This window comes from Embiotoca jacksoni, unplaced genomic scaffold, assembly GCF_022577435.1.
Source record: "Embiotoca jacksoni isolate LCO1_2020_lvr unplaced genomic scaffold, fEmbJac1.0.p SCAF_4, whole genome shotgun sequence".
NCBI lineage: Eukaryota > Metazoa > Chordata > Actinopteri > Embiotocidae > Embiotoca > Embiotoca jacksoni.
Window position 1 is genome coordinate 3,156,166 of NW_027185392.1, and position 22,159 is coordinate 3,178,324.

Sequence of the window (22,159 nt, forward strand, 5' to 3'; positions counted from 1 at the left end):
AGCTTTCAGATGAAGTGAACCACTTCAGCATCTCGGATATTGTTGATCTCCTGAAGATCCCCCTCCCTCCCTCCCTCCCCAATGAAAAAAAAAAGGCACAAGTTGAGTCTATGGTGGGTTTATAAGGGTTAAACCAGTGGAGCTTTATACATTATTAATACATCCGGGTCAGGAAATGGATCGTTTTCTTCCTTGGTATCAGAGTTGTAGTTAAGAAGATGCCTTCATTTGACAAGAGCTCGCTCACTCCCGGCGTAAAGCAACTTTTAAATGACCAAGCGAGCTCCGCTGGAGTCTCCAGCACAAAAATGTACTGCAGATCTAAAGTTAGCGATGTCTCCCGTACTAATGGAAAAAAAAAAAAATCTGGAATTCAACCTTTCATTATATAATTGACAAGAATGTCCACGTATCACGATCAAAAAAATGTTTAAAGAGCATCAAAGAGCTCACTTAAACATGATTTAGTCCCTCCCTCTTCATTCAAGTCATGAGCTCCGTGCCTTCGAAGTGGCTATAAAATACGTATTTCTGTATACACGTGCTGATTTATTGAGATATTTGAATTAGTCGTACTTTCTCTCCGGATCACAGGCGCAGAAACACATGTCGACGAAATAGGACTAAGACGAGCTCGTGTGCGTCACAGTCACGTGACCGGAACTTCGAAACGAAGCGTCTTGGACTGTTTTTTTGAAATGAAAACAAAACCCCGCCGGGTCCTTTGCCTGTTTTTTTTATATCGGCTCAATAATTAACTCAAAGATACATGTTGTTTTTAAAAAGAAAACACGATAAAGAGCCGCGTCGGAGACCCCTGAAGCGATGAGGTTTGGAAAGCTTTTAAAGACTGAAAGAACATTTTATGAAAGTGTTAGCATGAGCAGCTAGCTGGCCAACATACTCTCGTGTCTCGCAAATATTTTTTTTTTTTCACTGCAAACAAGATGTTTCCAAACATGATCGATTAAGAAACGGTTGCAGGTAGAACACAATGTTTAAGATATGAGTTTATATTTATTGATAACAGCTGTTTTACTTGAATTATGCAGTAACCGCGTACATTTTTTTTTTGTTTGTTTTTTTTGTCATCTTTGGACATGTGTCGGTGCCCTGAAGCAGCTGTGGTTGCAGGCTGGTTGTAACAGGAAGGGGGACATCATGCAGCAAAGGCCTTTTAAAGTAAGAAACCGAGCACGACCATGGACGACTCGGACCAGGACTTTGTAGATCTCTGCTCGAAGCTGCTGAAACGAGTCCGCAAGAAACCAGAAGAGCCCAAACAGCCGAGCAGGAAGGCAGAACATCATCAGCCCACCAGTCAACCAGGCGGAGACAAGAGGAGGAAACCCTGTAAAAGAGATGGGGACTCCGGGTCAAAGGTCACCAGCTCTCAGCCTGTTAGTGCTGCAGGGAGCGGACACGAGTCGGGGGACGCCGGCTCATCTGTTGGGCCTTCGGCGGCGGCAGGACCGAGAGCTGACGGGGGTCCAAATGCAAAAGACAAAGTGCTTCTCCGGATGCAACAGTTCAAGAGATCCAGTCCGCGAAGGATGGTGCACGAAGACAAGATCCAACCCACGAACCAGGACGACGGCGACGACTGCCCTCCTCTTGTACAGCAACAAACACGAGGTGGGCTGATGTGACGGCGAAGCTTTCCAATATACGGGTTAAGATTTTTCAGACAAACTCACTGAAACACAAAGTGCTTTACACACAAACACACACTTCTCTTTATCCTCCCTATCCACGCACAAAGCATTCATTGACTATTTTACTCAATAAAAACACGAACAGAGGAACTTAGGGAGCCATAAATCGCAGTAATACGTGATGAGGAAAACCCACAGGTTGGATAAAAAAAAAAGTTCATAAAACCACCTAAAACGTAGCTCTTGACTTCGCTTTAAAAATGATCAACACTTCCTGCAGCCCTCAGAGAGCCTGCTGCAGAGAGACGAGGACCGCGGTAACTAAAAGACATCGCTGTGGGGTTTTGTCTTGAAATATGGGTGTAGTTAAAAGGTCACTACTGTAAGAGCAGAGGGCTCCAGAAAGTTCATACAATAGAAGCAAATCTGATAAATAGGTCCGACATAGACCTTTAGATTTGGTGTAATGTGCACTCTCTCCGGCCTTAGTCAACACGCGATGAGTTTTGAAGCAGTTGTCGCTGAAATATATTCTTCATTAAGACAAGGTGGCAAGACATTGCAGTCGTGTCTCCGTATCGACTGGAAAAACAATCTCATGTCCTTCAAATGAAAACATTCATTCTTAGATCAGAGTCAAAGACGACTCCCATCTTCTTTTTTTAAAAAAATTTTTTTTTTACCAGTTTATGAAGATTTGATGCCAGTGCTTCTGTTTCAAACTCAGTTTCTCTCTCCGAGTGTCAGTAATGACCAAGGCTTCCGTTTAGCCCTGATTGAGCTGTAGAAATAATCCTAAATAATAATACTAATCCTAGATCCGGCGAGGACAAGTCATGAAAAGGCTGTCCTCTCTCTCCCTGCTCCGTCACTAGAATTAACGATGCCGCGTGCGTTAAATAGCGCGCCGTAGTGTGTCGGTCCTCCACCCAGTTTCACGTAAGCAGTGAAAACGCAGCACCTGTTACCGTCCCTCTCTGCGTGCAGAGGCTCCGGACTCCCTCGGCTCGGATCGCCCCGCCGAGCCGCTGGACGGCGACGAGGCTCTCGCCCTGCGGCTGCAGCAGGAGCTGGACAGCGAAGCGGCGCGGGTCCGGACGGTGGACCTGGAGGACCGAGGCCTTTTCTTCTGTCAGATCTGCAGCAGAGATTTGTCGCACATGACGCCTGAGGGACGCACGCAGCACATCAACAGGTCCGGACGTTTTCTGCTTTGCTCACAGTAACTCTCGACGGGAGAAGGAGATGGAACTTCTCGACTAACAGTCGTTACGCTGGTGGACACGCGGTCCTCCTGAAGATGCACTGAATCTCTCTGAACTGCAGCGATGAATAATGAGCGATGAATCCCTCTCTGCAGGTGTCTAGATGATAGTGAGGAGAGCGCCCCTGCTCCTCTTCCTCCTCCGCCTCCCGCACCCTCCGGTGTCGCTGACTGTCCCATCTGTGGCAAGAAGTTCAAGTCCCAGAAGAGTCGCTCGGCCCACCTGAAGCGCTGCTCCTCTGCTATGGGCATCTCTCCGGCTGTGCTGCTGCAGGTTCTGCAGAGACAGGCCGAGGAGAACCAGAGCGCCGCCGCCGCCGCCGCCAACACGCAGTGAGTCAGCTTCACAACGTAAAGACAAGGACACTGTGACCCCTGAGATTACAACCGAGTCCAAACCGTCCAATCCAATCCTGTATTTACAGAAATAATCTGCATGAATTTACCCATTTATGTTCATCACCTAACAGTATGTGGGTGCTTAAGTTCAATCGATCCTTACTCTAGCCCTCGTCTCTTTATTATTTTGTTCTCTCGCTTTAGCGTACAGGGCACCAAAAGGAAAGGACCGACCAAGCCGGGCCTGCCCGCGAGCAAGAAGCCCAGGAAGAAGACTGAGCCGGTGGACGAGGAGACCATGGTGGCTCTGGCTCTGTCGTCCTCCCTGCTGGAACAGGAGACGCAGCAGCAGAGACAGATGGAGGCGTTGAGGCGGCTACAAACCGAGACCCGCAGCTCCATGACTCTGAATCGGAGGGCAGTTGCGGGTAACGTCACCGATAACGACTGTTTGTGGAGGCAAAAAGGTGTCTGAAGGTGTTTTGGATCATCCACGGCAACTCCGATACCAGAACGACTGCAGCACACATCTCCAGTTGACTTTGTAAAGATTTGTTCACACTAAGACTCTTAAGTTGCGTGTTGCTGTCATAAGGAAGTGTACACTTGTTATCCCCGGAGGCAGGTCTCATGTTGATTTTTGTCATCAAGGACTAAACATTTTAGAATTCAGTTTGTGTGTGTCTGCATGTAGGTTACCTTCGGTGAGGCCTGAAGCTGTTTATACACGACTGTTTGTTGGAATATTTAACAACTCAAATACAAAGCGGGAACTCTTTAAATAACTGGTTTTAGATCTCATCATCTCATCTCTCATCAGTTACTTTCAGTGTTGAACTCAAATTTACAGAAGACGAAAGAGAGATCACACTTTAAATATTCAGATATATAATATCCGATAATATCTCCTCTCCTCTCCTCTTCCTCTTCCTCTCAGGTAAGGGACGTGGAAAGAGGAAGAAGGGCGCCGCCCCTCGTCCTCCTCCACTCCTCCTCTGTCAGGATGCCCAGTCGGCCCTGACGAGGCTGCAGGAACGGGTTTCTGCTCTTCTCCTGTGCAGCCGGGCCCCCTCTCCCCCGACCCCGACCCGCAGCCCCAGCGCTCTGCCTGGCAGGAGCGGTGCTGCCCCCCTCTGGCAGAAAAGCACACTGCAGGACCGAGGCTCCACCAGCCTGTCTGATTTCTATGCTCCAGAGATCAGAGAGCTTTTCATGGCGGTGGAATCAGTGACGGTGAGAGACACCAACGACATGTTTGTATGCTTTACTGTATTAGCTCTGTTATGTTCGAAATCGGACTGAATGTTAAACTTCGGGTCATTTCTTTAATTAAAGGCCACTCGAGACGGGGAGTATTGTGCCGTACCTTTAAGTGAACATTGGGCAGGTTGACATAAAAAGTGTTTGAAGCTGTGAAAAGGGAGATGCTTTGTTTCGTTATCTGTCAGTAACCGCCAGGGTTGAGTATTGTTCAAAAATGTTTAATACCGGCACCAACACCTTCACTTTGATACTGGTTTCTGAATGATACTTTTTTTGATTACAATTAATAAAATCCATTTTTAACTAAAAGAAAATGACCTAACACATTATGGTGCAACGTTTTCATGCAGTTTAGAGGGGGAGAGTGTAACCAAGGTTATTGTCTGAAGCTACAATTAACAGATGTCCCCTAAACGCCTCACATGCGGGAGACTTTAAAACTTACCGATGTTCACTACAAGTCTCGTATGTAGGCTTTTGATAGGCGCTACAATTTACCGACGTCCCCTGAAAGCCTCACATGCAGATTGTCACCAGACGCCACGTTTGACGCCACGTTTGACGCCAAGCACTTCGCATCCAGGCTATCGGTCGACACCACCAACCCTGCAATGTGCTTCAGTGGGATTTATTCTCCTGAACTAACTCTAGAGTGTATATTAACTTTACATACTTGCGCAGGGCAGATATAGATGTACAGACTTGACAGTCAGCCACATCTTTTGCATTTGGCCACAATTTTGCATGAGCATCTTGGCTGGCGACCTCCTTTGAGCACATACAAGAGAGACATTAACTTTTCAGGAGTGAATTCAGTGTTGAGAAATGCAAGTAATCAGTTGTTTAAAAAAAAAAAAAAAACTTTCTATTTTCACGATTGATTTGTTTTCCATTTTGTTGTTTAGATCAAATTGTATGTCGGGTATAATGTGAGCTGACATGCTGCTTTGAATATTTAACCAAAGGCTTGAAATCAAATCAGAGCTGATTTAAAGAAATACAAAAAAAGTTCTGTTCTCCTCCACTTCCAGACGGACGCAGCCTCGTTCCAGCCCGAGTCGTCTGTCCAACCGGTGACTGAAGGGACTCCCGTCCCCGGGACCAGCGCCTCCATCCCACCATCCTCCCCCAAGACGGCCTCCTGCTCCACAGCTCTGTCCAGCCCCGGGACGGGGCAGCTCCTGGTGGGCAGCCAGGCTCTCCGAGACCTGATGGATCTGGCTGAAGACGGCATGACCCTCACACAGTGGGGATACACTGCCAAAGGTAAAACACACACACACACACACACACACAAATTATGAAACTGCTACTTTATTGGCATCATATATAGCTGCATGCACAGGCAGAGAAAAATGACATTTATTCAGTATTTTGGTGAATTTTAGTTGCCTTTCTATACAATGGTTGCTTTGTTTGTTGTGGTTGTAAGTTGTTTACTTTGCATTAAGTGTTTGTACACATACATACATACATACATACATACATGAACAGTCACTGAGGTTTCAAATAGTCTTGTGCTGAAAAGCATTTTTTTGTCTTTGTTTTTAATTACGTATGTATTTGGAGGACCAAAGGTTCATGTTAGAATTTCTTTACCTTCAAAAAATAATGACGTTATCAGTGTTTATTTTGAAAATTAAAAAAAATTCTAAGAGAGGCATTTTCTGAGCTATAGTTATTGTAAATTACATTATTGAGTGTTTTGTGAAATCTGTGAAAATCATTTTTCAGTCATCTGATCTGGTTTGGTGTCGTATCTGGGCAAAAATGTTCCGAACTGAACAGCAAGCCTCAATTATATATTATAAATCCTTTATATGCTATATTTGTTCAGAGCTTCCTCTGTGATGTGCATTAAGCTTACTATCATGGGATGTTCGTTAGAAAAGCGTTCCAAGAATTGCACCTTTTTTCCTGGACTTGCAATTTTTGTCAAATTTGATCACAAAAAAAACCCCACAATTATATTTTGCAAATTGCGTCACAATTTTTGATCGCATGAATAACTGTAAATTCCCGGAGGGGTTGTTGGTCCTGATCGTATCTTGTTTCCGCAGACAAGCAGTTTGACCTTCGCCTGAGCGGTTTCGTGCAGGAGGAGTCGGAGGAGCAGGAAAACCTCTGTGTCAGCGGCTTCTTGCCAGAAACGGCCCACACACACTCCCGCAGCCAAGCGATGAGGACGTCTGATCAGCCAGGAGCGGACGGAGACAGAGACAGAGACAGAGGCAGAGGCAGCAACCAATCAGTAAGATGACACTTAATGACACGGAAGGTTTTCCATCTGGATCTTCTCAGTATTTATCCACCAGAAAATGTACAGATAAAATACCACATTTATGGCTTTTCATTTCATTTCATTTCACTCCTACAAGGTAAACGGACACACTTCTTTTTCAACATATTGATTTTGCCCAACAAGTTTTTGTATATTGGTTTATAAATGTAAATGAAAGTGACGCCGTTCTCATTCAATTTCCATAACTTAGTTGATTTTTTTAATTTTTTTTATCGTATAGATTACAAGTTGTGTCATAACTGCACGCTACCGACAAAGTAATAAGCCCAGATAATTAAACTACAATACTGTCATGCTGTGTTTGATGCCTCGTCTGCCGTGTCCTTCGTTCAGCTTCACCTTTCTGCCGTCTGACAGAGCCGCTTAAAGACTACTGGGAGGATACGTGCAGTGTACTACAGTGTATAATCCTCCTGTGCCCCGACCTCAGTGTGTCGTGCCGGTGTTCCCCCTGTAGGTGGCGCTGTCCAGGCTGGCGTCGGACCTGAGCAGCATGGTGAACAACCCTCAGCTCAGTGACCTGCAGCTCCAGGTGGACGCTGGAGAGGTGTTCTTTGCTCACTCCTTCATGGTGTACGCTCGCTGCCCCCTGCTGGCCGAAATGGTAAAACAACTATTACTGCGCGTTTCATAAGCAGAGGACACGCTGCTCAGCCGGGTGGACACTGCATTGGACAGAACTGCACATTAATGAGATTAATTAAGATGGGCAGAGTTTTTATAGTGGTTTTCAGGTTACTTGAAGGGATTATAATCTGAGGTGTTTTAAAACTTTATTTAAAAAAATATATATATATTTTTTTTTGGTGGGGAATGTTTAATGTCACTTATGAGATAAATATTTGCTCCGATGTGTCATCAGAACTTGAACCCTACATTCATCTGCTGCTCCTCCCGCAGGTGCATGAAAGTGGTTTCGGGGTGCAGGAGGCAGGCGCCCCCGCCGCTCAGAGGGTGTTGCTTAGCGACGTCCCGGGTCAGGCAGTGCTCGCTGTGCTGCAGTACCTCTACACTGCCAGCTGCTCCATCCCGGCGTCACTGCAGCCTCATGTACTGGAGCTGGCATCCAGGTTAGTTGAAACAAGCATCTCCAAATAGAATTTTTACTGCTATTTTACTGCTATTTTATTGCTTTTCTATTGTTCTATTATTATCTTGTTGCTTCTGTATGCTGCTGTAGCGAAAAAAAATTTCCCCTAGGGGATTAATAAAGTAACTACCTAACCTAACCTAGAAGCAAACACAGTCTGAGGTCACCCTGAGGTCTTTTACAGTTACAGTTTTACGTTTCTGTTGCTGCACTAGTGGTGCAGTTCAGTGCTTCTCAACTTGTGTCGCCTCTGGACTCGTTCTTCCTTTCAATCATTAAAGTATTTTCAAACTCCATCGCATTTATTTAATAAAAAATAAAGTGCAAAAGTTCTGTAGACCCGAAAAAAAAATGTTTTTTTTTTTTTCACAATCACATCCGCTCACCAGTTTATAACCACTGATATATACCATTTTTCATACCAACATGTTACGTTTGGTCTTTTGCTTTTTCATATTTTTGTTTGCGAGTTTTCAGTTCGACATTAAACAGATGTGTTGATGATAATTGTAAAGAAACCACGACCTGTCATGATATCTACTCTGTTGCTGCGGTCTCTTTTTATTTTCCCACAATCAATCAAGTGAAGGGTGCCCTGTTTGGTCGGACCTTGTTTTGAGTTAGATCAAGTTGTTTGACCCTTTCAGTTCAAGTTGAAAGTAATAAAACACAGAAAGATGTTCATTTTTTTGTTGTTGGAATTTTTGGACCAATAGAACATCTCGCAAACATTGTTGAAATCAAATTATTCTTGTGTCGTGACAACTCCTCTCTTCTCTCTCTCTCTGTGTGTGTGTGTGTGTGTGTGTGTGTGTGTGTGTGTGTGTGTGTGTGTGTGTGTGTGTGTGTGTTCAGGTTTGACTTGCAGGAGCTGCAGCAGCTTTGTCAGCTCCACCGAGAGGAGGCGGACCGCACCAACCAGGAGGAGAACAGCAGCCGAACAGACCAGGCCTTCATGGAGCTCCTGCAGTCCATGTGGAACGAAGAGGATGAAAACGACGACGCGGCGTATTCGGATGGAGGAACGGATGAAGGGAGACGATTGGTGGAGGATCCTCGAGCCGATGAGGTCACGGCAGAGATTCATGATGAAAAAGTGAACGAGGAGGAGCTGGAGGAGATCTACGAGTTTGCCGCCACACAGAGAAAGAAGGAGGAGAAAGACAGCGAGGAGGAGGAGGAGGAGGACGAAGAAAAGGAGGAGGAGGACGAAGTTGGAGAGACGGTGTTCACGAAACTGACAGAACCCAAAAGCAAAAAAAACCCGCAGCCCAACTTTCAGCTTGAACCGGACCGCAGCCCGGATCGCAGCTACGACCGGCTCTTTTCAGCCCCATGGGGGGTCTACGAGGAAGGTGAGCCCTCCTCCTCAGCCTCCGCTCCGCCGGAGACACGCCCACCTCAGGTCCAACAGCACCGGGCTCACAAACCGTCGTCTGAACTGTCAGGCGGACCTCTACTTCAGTCGTCAGCAAGTGCAGTGGAAGACCTTTCCCTCAGCCCTCCGCCCTGCGCATCCAGCCCGCCCGTCCCGGGTCGGTCCCCCGGGCGGGCGGGGCACCCGGATGGAGACGAGGGAGAAGATGATGCTGAAGACGAAGCGCCTCTGACGCGAGAAAGCAAAGGACCTGCCCGTATTTGTGTCCCTCTTTCTCCCGACTCACCTCGGACAAAAATAGAACCCGAGCTCATCGTTTTGTCCGACTCGAGCGAGGAGGCGGAGACGGAGGTGCGGGTGGATGTTCTCAGCTCCGGCACTCCTTCACCTCAGCGGAGCTACACGGAGGTCAAAACCAGGCAGAGCCGAACACCGAAAGAACCCTCTTCGGAGAACACGGTGTCCAGCAGCGTGGAGTTCCGTCCCGCTGAGCCCCCGGACTGGTCTCCCGAGGTGTCCTGGCTCATCCCGTCCGCACCGGTCCAGTCCAGGAGCAGCAGGTCCAGCTCCACGCAGACCAAAAGCAGCATGTGCAGGACGCAGCTGTTTGCTGCCTCCCCGCCCTCGTCCTCCGTTTTCTCCTCTCCCGCTTTACCGTTTAAGAACATGCCTCACGTCTCCAAAAGTCCGACCGGCGTTTGTGCCCACGGCGTCTCCAGGTTGAAGGCGGACAGCGCGGCGGCTCTCCGGGGCTCGGATCCCAAATTGTCTCCGAAAAAACGCAGCAACTCCGACAGAGAAGTTGTCGACGTTCCGCCGTCGCAGCCGGAGACCCGTCCTCGCTCCCTCCCTCGCTCCCTCCGAGCTTCCTCCACGGAGGATCTCCACCCGCCGCCTCCGTCTTACAGCAGCACCCCGCTGCACCCTCAGCTCCACCGGCCCCCCGGCCGTCCCGCTGCCTCGCCGCTCCACGCTGACCGCGACCGGCACCAGAGTCAAAGAAGAGAGAGGGCGCCCTCCGAGAGCCCCGAAAAGACAGAGTTGGGGAGCTTTCGTCTCTCCCCTCTGTCCGACCCGTCGGATCCGCCCTCCTCCTCCTCCTCCCCCGGCCGCCATCTTCAGAGCTCACGGAGGCGCAGCGAGTCCTTCGGTCAGAGTCGACGCTCCGTTGAGTCCGGCGGTCGTGACACCGCGGGGCTTGATTCGACGAGGAGGGGAGTCGGAAAGGAGGAAGGGAAAAGAGACGCCGGTTGTGACGGCAAAGACTCGGGTGATGAAGAGCAGGAGGAAGAAAAAGGAGAAACTGGAGAGGGAGAAGTCGCAGAGTGCAGCTTCCGACAGAGTTTCACGGACGAACCTCCCATAGCGTTCAACGATTCGTGGGGTCTCGACGCCGCCTGCGTACAAGCCGGTCCGGGCTGCTTCAGTCCGAGGCTGGAGGACAGCGGACAGTCCAGCCAGCCGGAGCGCAACCCGGGACAACCGGAGACAGGCAGGTCCTCCTCCTCCTCCATCCCTCAGCCTCCACCACAGACTCGCCGCAGAGGTGCGACTACCCCGCCCCCGCCCGAAGGTCACGTGACACGCCCGGGGCGCACAGGCCCGTCACCGCCTGACCTCGACTCACGGACAACGCCAGAGATCAACAACGACCTCCTGGACTCCAAAATATGGGACAGCTGGGAGGAGGAGGACGAGGAGGAGGCTCTTCCTCTCTCTCAGAGGGTGAACCCTTCTGCCCAGCTCAAAACGCCGAGTCAGTATCTTCACTGTAACCACAGTACTTGTGATTTTGCACAGTGTTTTGTGACTCTACATATTATATATATATATATATAACTAATATATAATTGATTCAATTTAGGGTGCGTTAAGTCACGATTGATTTAACGGACAGTTATATCCCCGATAAATTTTACATCGACCAACATCACAACTCGTAACGCGGTCGAGGGATCCACAATCTGTCCAGCGTACGACGTCGTGTGTTCTTAGACGCTCGATTTGGATTTGGAAAAAGCCCAAAAATCCATTTTTAAAACATTTCACTGCTGAACTCCATCATACCTTCGAACTTCGTGGAAATGACATCTGCGGGTTTCATTTCTGTTTTCAATCTGAACGATCGACGAGGACTCTGTTAAAGGAACTCGGAAACCATTCGTCGCCGCTGCAAATTTAGTGCGTTCCAGGTCAGAAATCCGACTGCAGATATAAACCGTGTCTTCTTGCTTTCGTCTCTTCAGCCACGTCACACAATAAAAGGCGACGCACCTTGGTGCCCATCACCCCCGTCCCCCACTACTCCGACATGGACACGCCGGAGCTCAAGAACAAGCTCAACAGGTCAGTCCGTCCCCTCTCGGCCCTGCCTCGCCTCTGAGCGGCGGCGCGTAGGATGTAGTGGCATCTAGTGGTGAAGCTGCAGATTACATCCAACTGAACAGCCACGGCTTCACCCGTCAGCCTGTCCTCTTCAGAGCCGGTGTGGTTTTTTTTTTGTTCTTTTTTGTCCCCTCTGGGCTGCTGTAGAAACATAATGGCGCAGCATGGCTCGCTGAGTGGAAGAGGACCCGCTCTCTATGTAGATGTAAAGGACTCTCTCTAAAGTAAAGACAACGCAGCAGTTATTGATTTCTTTATATTTGTTATATATTATTTCTGCCAATAAATCCTCCAAACTGAACCTTTTGCAGAAAGGTTAAACAAAGGCCTTGTTTTTTTTTTTTTCTAATCAAGGTGATTAACCTATCACCCAAATTAGTCACCTAATGTGACTGTCAACTTAGTCTGTCCAGCTCCGTGCTCTTTCCCTTTGGCTCGTGTCCTCCCGTCCATCTGTCGGTTCGTCTCGTCCGTCGCTAATGCTTTTAACTTTCTCCCCCTGACCAGATTTGGAGTTCGGCCTTTGCCGAAGCGCCAGATGATCCTCAAACTGAAGGAGATCCACCAGTACACGCACCAGCTGGTCAGCTCGGAGGAGGAGGAGGAGGAGGAGGCACCGGCTGCGGTGCGCGCGGCTCAGACGAAGCCTCCTCCCAGCAGGCCCGTCTCCGGCGCCCAGAGCGCCGAGTTTAAAGAGCCGAGAGCGGCGGCGGCGGCGGCGCCCGGGAAACACACCGGAGAGGAGGAGGCGGAGCCGCTGTCCAACTCGCAGGGATCCAACACCTCTTCAACCGCCGCCAGCGAGGAGTCCGAGAGGTACGCCGAGTCTTCAGCTGGCCCGACTCCGGTGTCGCATCACTATATACTTGAGTGTGGCGACCATTTTCATGTCAGCATTTTAAAAAAAAAATTTTCACTTTTGTTCAGGCCAGAATCACCGTCTCTCTCCTAATTCATATTAAATCAACTGACACGAAATACAGACAAAGATACGAGGTTCGGCAGAAATACACCTGGAATATATTAAAAAAAAAAAAATAATGAAGGGACGGTCGCGAGACTCGCCGACACGCCCGTCGCACGAGTTTGTCTCGCGGACGTTGAGGGATACGGTCACTATGAAATACTCACAACATAGATGAGAAGAACTTTAAGCAAAAATACAAAACACATTTAAATGACTATATAATATCTATTTGGTGTTCTCTATCCTCTCGAATCTAACGTCTTTTGAGTTTCGGTCTGTGGCTCAGGCCAAACGAGATGCGTGATAATGACATTTCATAATGTCAGATGGGCAGATCTCCGAATATTTCAGACATTTTGTAGACAAAACACCACCGACATCCGGGTTCGAGAAAAAAAAAAAACACTCAGCAGGCGCATTCATTCGTATTTAGTAAATGTTTTGTTTTTGAGTCTTGTGAGAAGATCAGTGTTTTACTGTTGACGCACTGTGTGTGTGTGTGTGTGGGGGGTGGGGGGGGGGGTGTAAAACCTCTTTCGCCCCTTATTTTGTATACGCGGTCACGTAAATATAGTCCACGCTGTAGCACTGAAACACCACCTCCTTCTCATCAGGTCCAACCCAGAGTTGTGCGTCTCCTCCTCCTCCTCCGACGACGAAGACGAAGACGCCGCCGGCATCTCGTCCTCTCAGGCAGCGCACCGCCTCCGGGATCGCCTGCAGGCGGTGCGCTCCTTCATCCTGTCCGACGCCGGGCTGTACGGTCAGATCCTGGAGTACCGGCCTCTGGTCCTGTCGCAGCTGCAGGAGCGGCTGAGGGCGGCCGGGATCCGCCTCGGCGCCGCCAAGCTGGTGGACTACCTGGACTCTCAGTGCATCACCTTCACCACAGCCAAGCCGGGCAACTCCGCCCCCGGCCGGCGGCGAGGTAAGAGGACGGCGAGAGCGGCGGGCGGGAAAAAAGGCGTCGCGGCCCTCATTTAAAAACTTTTACTGAAACGTGTGAACGTACGTCACGTGTCTTAAAGACAAGAGTGGATTTTAAATGTTTTGTTTTACATATGTTGCTTTCTATTTTTTTTAAATCCCACTGTGAAAATAATAATAATAAAAAAAGATATATATACATGTATATATAAATGTTGCCCCAAAACCACCGGATGTATGAAATGCGTCACCTCATGCAGCGTCTGTGATGGAACAAAGCGTCATCTGCAGCTCGTTCTACCGCACGAGCCACCTCGTAAATATTGTGTAATTAACTGCAAAAAAAAAATAAAATCAATCAATCACTCGAGGTTTTTTTTTGAAAAACATTTTTTACTTTTTGTTTTTGTTTTTCTTTGTTTTGCTCTTCAGTAGCTTTATATCCAAAGATCAGCCACGACGCACGCTTCAGGAAGGACGCAGGATCTCGGACAAGAAAAAAAAAAACAACAACAACAACAACCTTTCAGCTCGTATCTCGTACGTCATTCAAGTTGAGGGACGGGGTCCTTTTGAAGCAGCACGGCATAAACTCGGTGCTGTCGCAGTTCAGTCAGGACGCTGTTGTTGATGCAGTGTGTGTGTGTGTGTGTGTGTGTGTGTGACGGTAGAGGGTGCGGTGTGGGGGTGCGGTGGGGAGGTGTGTGTGTGTGTGGGGGGAGGGGGGGGGGGGGGTTCTGTGTCGTGCACCCGGATTTCTCTACAGCAGCATTGAAGCGCAGGGCTTCGAATCGGATTCCAAAATTACGCACAACACTGCAGATCCCGGCGACGCACTCGCCCTCCTTTCGGCCCCTTCGTGGCGATTCACCGCTGGAGAGCAAACGCGGCGCTTCCCGTCCTGGCATGATGCTTAATTCAGTCATGACAGGTTGGCGATGTTGGCGAGGAAGCGCTGAGCCCACCACTCCTCCAGGTCGATGGGCACAAAGTCTGAACGGCGACAGACGGGAGGGGGGGGGGAGGGGGGGGGGGGGAGAGGGGGGCAGGGGCAAAGACGGGATTAAACCTTAAATCTGAGCTTTAACGTGGGATTCATTTTGTCCGTTAATAATGAACTTTGTCGCGTGAATAAATAAATGTAATTCGTTTAAAAAAAAAAAGAAGGAAGAGATGATAATCTGTGCAAATGAAAGTATAATCTCACTCCAGGTTACTTATTACAACTTTACAATTGTTTTCATTTGGCGTCATGAAAGGCAGGTTGGACGTTTTCTCTCATGACGTCACATCTGAAAAAAAAAAACCAGATTTGGAATAGACGTACATCGGCAAGCTAATGTGTCGGTATTCAGCGGGAACAATCTTAAGTCTCCTCGGCCATAATTTAGAGCCTTAACCACATTTGCCAACTAGCTCTAAACACAAAGGACATCTGTGGCTGATAGGATTGTCAAGAGGTTTTTGCAGGAATTTGGTTCAAAAGATTAAAACTTTCACAAGTAATCCACTTCACCGTTGTCTCGGAACAAACGGTGCATCGACCGTTGTTAAGCTTTCGCCAACCGGTCCGGGCGGAGGTTCGCCTCCACGCCTGTCCCAACTCGTGTCATACGGGCGGTGAAGGCCCTGAAGAAATTTGGCCCGCGGAGCTCAAAGCTACCAATTCTGAAACCTCTTCAACCCGACGGCACGGAGGATCTGTACGAACGGCACCGGTTCGAGACGGACGCCCGAGATTCGTGTCAACAATTCGGCATCCGTCCAAAAGCGCAACATGATCGCCAGCTCCCCCCCCCCCCTCCCCCCCTCCGTTGTGGCACTCGGTTCACAAGAACGGGACCGACGGGACCCAAAACGGGAATCGCTTCACGTTTGGGTCCGAGCGAACATTTGGGACAAATTTGAAGAAATTCCCTCGAGGTGTTCTTGAGTTATGGCGCTCAAAAGAAATTACGAACGGACACGCGGTTACGATGTCGTTCACAAGCCCGGGGACGGATAGACAGACGCGTGGGGACGGGCGGACGGGCAACCCGAAGACGCGACGCCTCCAGACGCGGAGGCGTACAAAACTCAAGAACATCCCAGAAGGAATTTATAACAAAAATCAAATCACATTTTGAACTCCCTTGACCGAAGAGCTTTAGATCTTCAACTGAAAGAAAAAACAAATAAATAATGATCCGAAAGAACTGGGAGATCTGCGCTCCGTTTCAACCACAGAGGGAGCCGGCGAGCGTTCGTGTGCTGGGACCGATACGAGACGCGCCGCAATAAACAACGAAACAAGACGGTCCTCATAAACCGAGGACGAGTTAAAAATTAAAGCAGACTATTACAACAGCTGCCCTCCGGGTGCAGATTAAAGCCCAGTCCACAGGAAAAAAAAAATCCTTGCGAAAGAGAGGTGGGGAGACTTTAAAGCAGAGCGGTGGAGACACGCACGCTCCACACGGGCACGCGTGGTGTCTGCAGCGAGTCTGCAGCGAGTCGCCAGTTCGATTCCCGGCCTGTTGAACCTTCGCTGCGCGTCGATACGTTTCTGCATTTCCTCACGTTGCCCGTTTGTCTCGGCTCCTAATCAATGAATGCAAAAAAAAAAAAAAAACTAAACAAATAGAGGACATCCATTTCGTCCCTCTGTGGGTGTGTTTAGAGAACCAGTGTGAATAAATGCACGGGCGAGATTAACGGTTCAAAGTTCAGCGGGACGAGGGTTATCTGTCCGGCTGCCGTCAAACCGTGAATGAGATTAGATTTAAGGAGCGCGGATTTACTTCGTTGTGTTATTTGAAGTATTTCAGCAGCTGAATGAGAGAGAGAGAGAGAGAGAGAGAGAGAGAGAGGTGGCGGCGGTACTCACTCTTCATCGCAGCACTGGGGGTCTTCTCGGTGTACTGAACGGGACCCTGGCTGTCAGCCGAGTCTCCTCCGTCTCTGTCCTCCAGCTTCTGCTCCACCTCCTGCCATACTGTAAACAATCACACGCACACTCAGTCAGCAGGAAAACCAGTCGTCATCGCTACCTGGATGTTTTTTTTTTTGTTTTTTTTTAAATAGGCGTATAAATTACAAATAGTTGACATTCGTTTCACATTTTTGTGGTCTTTTTTTTTTTTCTTCACTTACTCAAACATCCTCGAGACATCAAAAAAAAAAAAAAAACGCCAAGCAGCAGCTGACTCCGAGGCCTAAATGTTCAACAGCGCTGTCCCCTCCGACGGATCGCGTCACTAACGGCAACGGAGGCCGACGGCCGCGCGGGAGGACCGGACCGGACCGGTCCGTGCTCGTCAGCTGCGGGTGAAGGCTTCCCACCTTCACCTCGAGATAAGCCTCAAGGTTTCCTTCCCCGCGGACGGGTCTTCACCTCCAGCTGCGACGCAAACACTCAGCCTCGCGTTGTTTACTTTCAGTTCGCGCAGCCCGTACGACTTCCAACTACAGCGAGGATGTCGAACGGAAAGAGCAAACACCAATAGAGCGGTCGTCCGCGTGCGAACGAGTCCGGAGGCGACGGCTGTTGTAATTTCAGCTTTTTCATTTCGCGATGGTGAGCACATTTAACTGGAACGAGGCTCGACGGAGGGTTTTTTTTTTTGTTTTTTTTTTTCTTCTGATGTGCGTGTTTCAGTGAAGAAAAAGCGAAGCGCGTCCTGAGCTGAACTCTGTGGTCACAAAAGAACGCCAAGGTCTTTACTGGCAGCGTGCCAAGAGTAACACGAGTCAGCTGGAGTCATTCATTTCCACCAGGCCGTGGAAGTATTGGCCGGTGGCCCAAAGGCATGCTGGGTAAAGGCAGGTTGAATCATTCCTCGTCATTGTGAGGTTTTACCGACTAGAAGCAACGCTCTCTTCTCAATCACTGTTGACAGTTTGATGAATTCTTGGGAGTCGTGCCAATTCATTTTTGGGAGGCTGATGTTGTCAAGTACATTTTATTTATACATGCCAATATTTTGAAGAAAAAAAACCAACTAAAATCTGCTTGACAATTTGGACAAAACTTGACACTCTTTGCAGAAGCCTCTTCGTTTGGGGGGGGAAAACACCCTTTAACGAGGGAGTAACAATACCTTTCCTCTGTCCCTGGACTGTGTTTTATTTAATGCCAATTATACGCAATCCATTTTAAGAAAAAGAAAAACGCATTACTTTAACATGTTGGTGTAGGATGCAGCCTGCATGACAAAGCACTTTTTGAAGCAATAACAGTACAGCACCCGGCCTGTTCATTTTAACAGGGATCCCTTTTCCAGGATGTGCAGACATTGCAGACGTGGATGTCGTTGTCAAAATGCAGATTGGACCGTCGGGATGACAAAAAAAAATGTGAAGAAATGCGATGATTTTGCCAAACTGTAAATCTTTAGTGCAGCTGCTCAGCTGGAGGAGGAAATGTGTTTTGAAAAGAGGGAGGAAGCAGGAGAGCAAAATGTCCCTCTTTCAGTCCTCAAGGCCTCCAACGTTCATAACCTTCAGACAGCTCCCTGCCAGGTTGATGGTGGAGGTCTGACCTTGCACTGGGACCCCCCCCCCTCCTCTCCCCCCCGCCATCCTCCTCCCATTGATTGACCCCGTGACCCCCTCACCTTCATAAACAAATCTGACGTTCTCCTCATGTGCAGGAGTGAATCCCTCCGCTGGGCTCTCGCTCTTCTGTGTGGCGGCGCCGTGGTAACGCTTCCCGTTGAGACGGTTGAACACGATCTTCGGGGGCGGAGAGCTGAAGAGAACAAGACGTGGGGGGGGGGGGTCAACGGGACAGTCGACAGCAGCGCAAGAGCACAGGAGCTACATTTCCAAGGTTACAAAAAAAAATAAAACGATGCCGGCTGACTTCAGGCGACTTCCTGCTCGAGCGGCAGGTCAAACCGACTTCGCTTCGGATTACCCAGCATGCACGCGGGGATGCTTTTGGCCTCAGGTTATGTCATAACGGTTCGTTCTTGAGCTCGAGCATATTTATCAGACAAAACAAACAATAGCTCAAGGTTTTCAGATTACAAGCAACTGAACACCTCACCCTCCCTTTTCAAGCGTGACAGACAGTCTGCCAAATTCCCGAGTAACCCGAAAGCACTCTCTGGAGTCGGTTGGGTTTGTCCTTTCTGGGCTACTGTAGAAACACTTCGACAACTACCAGGAGAGGGACGTATCATTATCAGCGCTTCTTCTAGAATGAATTTAACACCGTGTAGTTATTTATGAAACAATAGTTCAGATATAAAGTCCGACTCTTGGTGGGAAATTTGAGTGCCCTCCCCCAAGAAAATTTCTGTCTTTTTTTTTCTTTTATTTATTATTTTTGGATTATTATTATTATTATTATGATAACATCTGTAATGTATTTGGAAAAGTTAAGAGTTGATGATAGCCCAAATAAACACCCAAGAAAACTGAAGGCAAAACTTGCCAAACGGGGTCCACTGGGGAATTACATCGACCACTGGATCTTGGAAGACACATTTATTTAGTTTCGATGCTGTCCGCATTAAGTTTAGATTCACACGGCTACGGTGGTCCTTAAAACAGCTTGGGTGCTCCTCCTGAGCCTTATTATGGTCTGGAAGCCTTAAAACCTGGTTCTTAATCTCCCGTTGAAGCTGCACCGGAAATACACCGATATTTACACTGAAATACCACTTTACTGGCTAAAAGTATGGCAGTCCTATACAGTCCTGCACTTCATGTTGCTTAAAGTTTTGTTCATGTTTCTGTCTTCTCGGTAATTTTTGAGACTGTAGTTTGTATGGAGGTGTAGTTCCCCTTCTCCCCCTCTTTTAATTTTTTTTTAATTTATTTAAAAAAAAAAAAAAAATTGTTTAAGTGGGAGTAGAGGTTCTGCATCAGTCTCACTCTTACCAAATTGTCAATTAAGTGTAGCTTTTAAGTGCTGGCGCTTGGTATTAAAACATTTCCGGGCTGCACCTGAAGGCACCACGGGCCTCCTGCTGCTCTGAAAGCCAGAAACCGAACAGGTGGGGGTCCCGAGGGGCTCACGGACGAGTCAGCATGCCGCCACAGGTTTCTGAGGCCTCCGGTTCGGCCTCAGAAACTCCCGGGTACCGAGGGGGGGGGGGGGGAACTTGTGTCCGATAATGGACGCGAGTCACACAGTGGCGTAATATGATCGCACGGAAGGGCGCACGTGCAAAGTATTTTGGGCCCACGCTCCTCGGAACTATACAGCACGCGCAAATAAATGACAAAAATAAATAAAAGGAGATTACTGACAATAGCTACTTACTTCGACGTGAGCCAAGATGTCGGCTTGAGTTTCAAGTCGCTGAATTTGCTCTCAATCTGTTGTGTGGGACCTGAGGCAGAATTCAAGAGTTAAATGTCGTCCGCACAGTTTTCCCCTTTAAACGGTGCAGGCCGAGCAGACGCAATAAAAAACAAAAACAAAAAAAAACAAACAAAGTTTCCCGTTGTCAACCCAAAAGCAGTCCGACGCGACGTTGCATCACACTCACCTGTCCTCCGTTGTGTAACGAGTTTGCTGGGACCTCTGGTGATTGTGTACATCATGTGAGCGCCGGTAACCTCAAGAAAACGCGTGCTGTCTTGGTTCCTTCAACGGTCAGGTTCAAACATCGGACGTCCGTCTGCCGCTTCCGAGTCCCTCTTGTCCGCCGCTCCGGACGCTGCCGCGGTGGGAAACAAAACAAAACAACAAAAAAAAAAATATTACGCAGCGGCGTGTTGGTTTTTGTCGCCCGGGTCAGCTGCTCGCGAGTCGGCCCGAAAAGCCTGCAAAGACACTCGCCTCGGACTTGTTGCCCCGCTGATTATGAATACACACCCCGCTGCGGTTCCCAACCAGCAGGTGCTCAGCTGATATGGAGCGAAACGTCTTCCGCTCGTGTGAGAGGTGGCGTGTAGGTCATTCAAGGAGAACGCTGCTCCACATGCCGGGGTTCATTCAGAGGAGGCGGGAGGGGGGGGGGTGGGGTGGGGTGGGTAGGGAGGGAGGGGGGGGAGACACTTCCTGACGTCCGAGTAGAGTGACGGTCCGGTAACCGGACGCTCTGTCCTCTGCGCTCCGCTGATGCTCCGAGACCGACTGAGACACCTTCACTTGTCTGACAGGTTGCAAGGGCACCGCACACTTTATTTTCATCAGGACGGAAAGCGTTCGCGATCGGCCGGCGTCAAGCCGGACAGAGTGGAGATCGAAACTTCCGATCCAAATTTTCAAAATAAAAAAATAAAAAAATAAATAAAAACTACCGAAATTTCTTCTCCAGATGTTTGAATTCAAATTCGACCTCCAACACGAGGAGGGGTCCGGTCCTTAGAGGACCCCACGTGTCGGTACGTCACAGAGTGTTGATCCGTCAATAATACAACGCATTGATGGACATCCTGTAAATGAAACAGCAACGCAACTGGGGAAAACTCAGTGCGATTGATTCGGATAGGGAGTGTTCAGTGCTGTATGCTATCATTTATTATACATACTGAATAATAAATTGCATTTGTCCTTTTGCACTTGTAATTATAGTTAACAGTTTAATGCATCCACTGAGCTGCAGTCCAACATAGTTATAATAACAACCTTATCCAGCATAAATATGAAATACATTCAAGTGGAAACGCACTATTATTACTGACAAGGTTTGAATAAATATATTGAAATTCCATATTCCATAATTTCTTATTTTTGTAATGATTTTAGCACCACCAAAAATATATATTTACCTTCATTATAGGCAGCAGAAATGTATAAAATGAAGTTTATCTTAAACCATACAGAACAGCAAACCCTAATTTCTCTGTCTACTTTCTACTTGCCTTTACAAGTACTGAGTATTTTCAGAGGGCTTTAAAGGCTCGTAAGTTTAGCGGCTCTTATTTTGAAGTTATGCCCACTCAGTTTCCGCTCTCGTTGCCTCTGTTTACGTCTGGTCGGATCTATGGCCGCAGGCCACCCCTCCCGCCCCCCGGCCGTGACGTCACTGAACGCCCCTCAGATGCGGTTTTGTAGGAGGAGCGAAGCGATCACCTTTCACCTAAAAACCAAAAGCTCATTCACGGTGATGAAGAGAACTTCAACTTCAACTGAAATTAATCGGATGGTGTTTTTTTGTTGTTGTTTTTTTCCTGCAGTTTGTTGGTTTGATTATTTACTAATTATTTATTAAACAATAACCAAGAATGTCAGACGAAAATGGACAATTGAACTGATATTTGGAGCCCACAGTTCAAACGTGGACATCCAATCACAGTTGGTGCTCAGAGGTGATTGGATGAATCACCTCTGAGCACCAACACCTCTGAATGAATGATTGTTTTTTTTCAAGGACTGATAGTACAACAGACATCCTTAAATGTTTTTATTTTTTTGTTATCTGGTTTCCATCTCATCCTCATATATTTTATTGTCTGATATAAGCGACATGTTTATCGTCTGCATGATTTATCACTTGGCTTTAAAATATGCTGCAGGAAGAAATGTTGCAATCTTGCATCAGTTTTGAGACTCTTCAAGGAATACCAGAAAGCAAAAGTTCAGAGAAGACATATTTCATTGACTTCATAGTTTTACTTTGTCCATTCATGAAAAGTTACTTTTGTTCT

General features: G+C 48.0%; 2 protein-coding genes across 7 annotated transcripts; one reads left to right on the forward strand and one right to left on the reverse strand.

The window, feature by feature from the left end:
• Positions 1-700: 700 nt before the first annotated feature.
• On the forward strand, positions 701-13,958 carry slx4 (SLX4 structure-specific endonuclease subunit homolog (S. cerevisiae)). 4 transcript variants are annotated; one of them, XM_069166981.1, is made up of 14 exons: positions 701-984; positions 1,120-1,635; positions 2,643-2,850; positions 3,016-3,252; positions 3,463-3,686; positions 4,196-4,491; positions 5,553-5,787; positions 6,582-6,772; positions 7,281-7,427; positions 7,724-7,893; positions 8,769-11,047; positions 11,538-11,637; positions 12,184-12,492; positions 13,258-13,958. In XM_069166981.1, the coding sequence occupies exons 2-14, from the start codon at positions 1,203-1,205 to the stop codon at positions 13,625-13,627; spliced, it is 5,199 nt and encodes a 1,732-aa protein (XP_069023082.1). In that variant the 5' UTR covers positions 701-984; positions 1,120-1,202; the 3' UTR covers positions 13,628-13,958. The 4 variants fall into 4 exon arrangements, with proteins under 4 accessions (XP_069023082.1, XP_069023083.1, XP_069023084.1 ...); XM_069166982.1 differs by having other exon boundaries at positions 1,123-1,635; XM_069166983.1 differs by having other exon boundaries at positions 701-830; positions 1,123-1,635.
• mcrip2 (MAPK regulated corepressor interacting protein 2) lies at positions 13,943-20,699 on the reverse strand. 3 transcript variants are annotated; one of them, XM_069166988.1, is made up of 6 exons: positions 20,382-20,699; positions 20,053-20,223; positions 19,824-19,893; positions 18,166-18,299; positions 16,437-16,544; positions 13,943-14,563 (listed from the first exon to the last, which is right to left on the reverse strand). In XM_069166988.1, the coding sequence occupies exons 2-6, from the start codon at positions 20,105-20,107 to the stop codon at positions 14,493-14,495; spliced, it is 438 nt and encodes a 145-aa protein (XP_069023089.1). In that variant the 5' UTR covers positions 20,108-20,223; positions 20,382-20,699; the 3' UTR covers positions 13,943-14,492. The 3 variants fall into 3 exon arrangements, with proteins under 3 accessions (XP_069023089.1, XP_069023088.1, XP_069023087.1); XM_069166987.1 differs by having other exon boundaries at positions 20,346-20,699; XM_069166986.1 differs by having other exon boundaries at positions 20,053-20,699.
• Positions 20,700-22,159: the final 1,460 nt, after the last annotated feature.